Source organism: Morone saxatilis, unplaced genomic scaffold (assembly GCF_004916995.1).
Source record: "Morone saxatilis isolate NCDOM2014 unplaced genomic scaffold, NCSU_SB_2.0 Contig12, whole genome shotgun sequence".
Lineage (NCBI taxonomy): Eukaryota > Metazoa > Chordata > Actinopteri > Moronidae > Morone > Morone saxatilis.
The window spans coordinates 26684288-26686961 of record NW_023339674.1 but is presented as its reverse complement, the minus strand read 5'-3'; the positions used below and the strand labels follow the sequence as shown (position 1 = coordinate 26686961).

The window sequence follows — 2674 nt, the reverse complement described above, 5'->3', positions numbered from 1 at the left end:
TTTCATTGCCTTATATGTGTAATAACCACAGATGTGAGTGAGCTTCTGGTCGGAGTAGGGTGACCATATTTTCAAACCTCAGAGAGATCAGAGAGTCATTTTATTCAGGTAACGCTGCGTTTCACCGTTCGCCTGTCAATGGCGTCATATCCCCTTTGTGCCTGCGTCAGCGTTGTGGTTGTCTGCCAGAAGCTGTCATACATTGACTTTTGATCCGGTTTAGCGTTGTGGTTGTCTGCCAGAAGCTGTCATTCACTTTTTATCCAGTTTGAAGCCACATTTTTACCATCCACTGTTTAGATCTTGGTGCTTTTTAACCGGATGAAGGATTCTTAATGTGAGAGGCCCCCTAGTGGCAGAAATGACATATTGCACTGCTAAAAGTGTACCACATGTGCACATGTATGCACCATAGGCATTTCCATTAGTATGGGGGACAATTTTCTCCTACTCCTACCGAGCGAACCTTTCCAAACCATGGATGCCGTGAACGCAGCATTTTTGCTGCCGGGTAGGATTAAGCCTCTGAGGGCTCTTTAGACTCTCTCTATAGCATGATAGCTAACTGTTAGCATACTGACTGGTTCTATTAGAAAGAGCTAGCATAGCACACTATAGAGACAAATCAGTGTTGAATTTAGACTTGTGGTGCATTGTTTATGGTATTAGATTGGGTTAGGAGAGGGACAGAACAGTCTATGCAAGTGCAAAAAAACAAGTGTAATATGATCATTATTCTAATTATGGTGAAAACTGACTTGGGACACTTAGCTTAAAACTGGGACAAACTGGGACGTGTGGTTACTGTAGGTAAACCGAAATATGCATATTTGACTCTGCTAACCTCCGTGATTGATTGAGATCTACACACCGTCATGTGTCGGGATTGTAGTTGTCATTCTCTGACCGAATCAGATGAGAAAACCTTTAACACCCAAAGCTGTACAGTAAAACCGTGTATTTGCTGGTAGGATCCTCCAAAGTGTCTCATAGCAGGCTTTGCAATCCAGTGTGTCTCTGTGGAAATGACTCACACACACTCACACACATACAAGGTAATGACGTATAACCCAAACACACACACACACACACTCATTATCATGGCGAAGTGCTCCCTCCAGTTGCCAATGAACAACACTGGGAGGTTTAAAGCAATGTACAGAATTGAGACTTAACACAATCAAAAAGAATGTACAAAAAGGCACATTTGACCCCAGTGCTCCTGTACTGTGAGATTCAAGTGTAAATGAGCGTCTGTAGCATGGCTGTCGTAGCTCTTAACCATCAAAGAGACAACATCTCCTCTGAGCGCACTGTCCTGGCTGCTCACATTTTGTTAGCAGAGGGGCTAACGCTCAGATGATAATGTCCATTAGCCTGAATGCTAGCCGGTGCCAGGCCTTGCTAGGCCAGGAGTCAGAATGGTCCCTAGTGTCATCAACCGTCGTCAAGGGGCAGCGAGTCTCTTTACAAGCTGTCCCATTGGTAATACAGAAGTGCCGATCCATACCCCATGTTTACCCCGCATCCTCTTTCCTTACAACCCCCGCCCAACACCTGAGCCTTGGAGCAAGGGTAGGGTGGGTCTTGTCGGTGGGGGCTCGGGGTGCTAATCGTCCCCTCCGCCGTACAGGTCGGCCAGCTTGCGGAAGCGCGGCCCCCAGTCGCCGAGGTAGTCGTAGTCCTGGTCTCCACAGCTCGAGGAGGAGTGCAGGGAGCTGAGGGAGCCGGCGGTGGAGCCACTGCCCTCGTAGTCGAACACGAGCAGGGAGTCGTAAGGGGGGGCAGTGGGGTCGTTGTCTGCTGCCTTCAGGCCCTGGAAAGAAAGACGGAGGAGACAGAAGGGTTAGAAAAGACAGGTGCAGTGGCAAATAATAGTGACAGAGAGGGCATCCTTAGCTCCATGGTGAATATAAAATCACTATTTAGACTGCCAGAGTGCGGAGGAGTGTACATTCATTTACACAGGCAGCGAATATTGAATAAAGATTGGCGCTCTCCTATGAACCTTGTTTACTGGAAATAAATATGGAGGAGACGGGAAGGTAAGCAAAGAGAAGACGGCACATTCATACTAGGGCAGATTCAGAGTATTAGTAACCAAGGAGACTGATAACAGATATTTGGAACAGATATACATTTGCAGTAAAAATTAAAATAACCAGTGGTAAGTGTAACTAAGTACATTTACATTACTAAGTACTTAAATACAATTTTGAGGTACTTGTACTAAATCTGCAGATTCACAATATTAATACACAATAAAAATCAACTGATAAATGATTTATTATTATATATTCATTCAAAAGAGTTCTGCCCTTATCAGCTGCAACATTAGTGATGAAGGGTACTTGTATAGCCTCTTTCTAGTCTTCCGACCACTCAAAGCGCTTTTACACTACGTGCCACATTGACCCTTTCACACACATTCACACAGGCGATGGCAAAGTCCATCAAACAGAAACTAACTCATTTCATACACCAATGCTGGTGCATCAAGGATACTTCGGCGCGTCGCAAGAACCAACAACCTTCCGATTGGGGGACGACCCGCTCTGCCTCTGAGCCACAGCGCCGCAGGGACCAGAAAGTATATATTATAATTTAAGTATATTTTGATGCTAATACTTTTGTAGGTCCAGTGTGTAGGGTTAAGCAGCAGTGTAATTGCAGA

At 45.3% G+C, this 2674-nt stretch overlaps 1 protein-coding gene across 1 annotated transcript in view; it reads right to left on the bottom strand.

The window, feature by feature from the left end:
• Positions 1–255: 255 nt before the first annotated feature.
• The window catches only part of LOC118322307 (cadherin-2-like), a gene marked incomplete in the record, with an annotated part of 82098 nt that continues 79679 nt past the window's right edge, over positions 256–2674 (bottom strand). The window contains 1 exon segment of the mRNA XM_035653955.1: positions 256–1816. Coding sequence (XP_035509848.1) covers positions 1610–1816 — 207 coding nt within the window.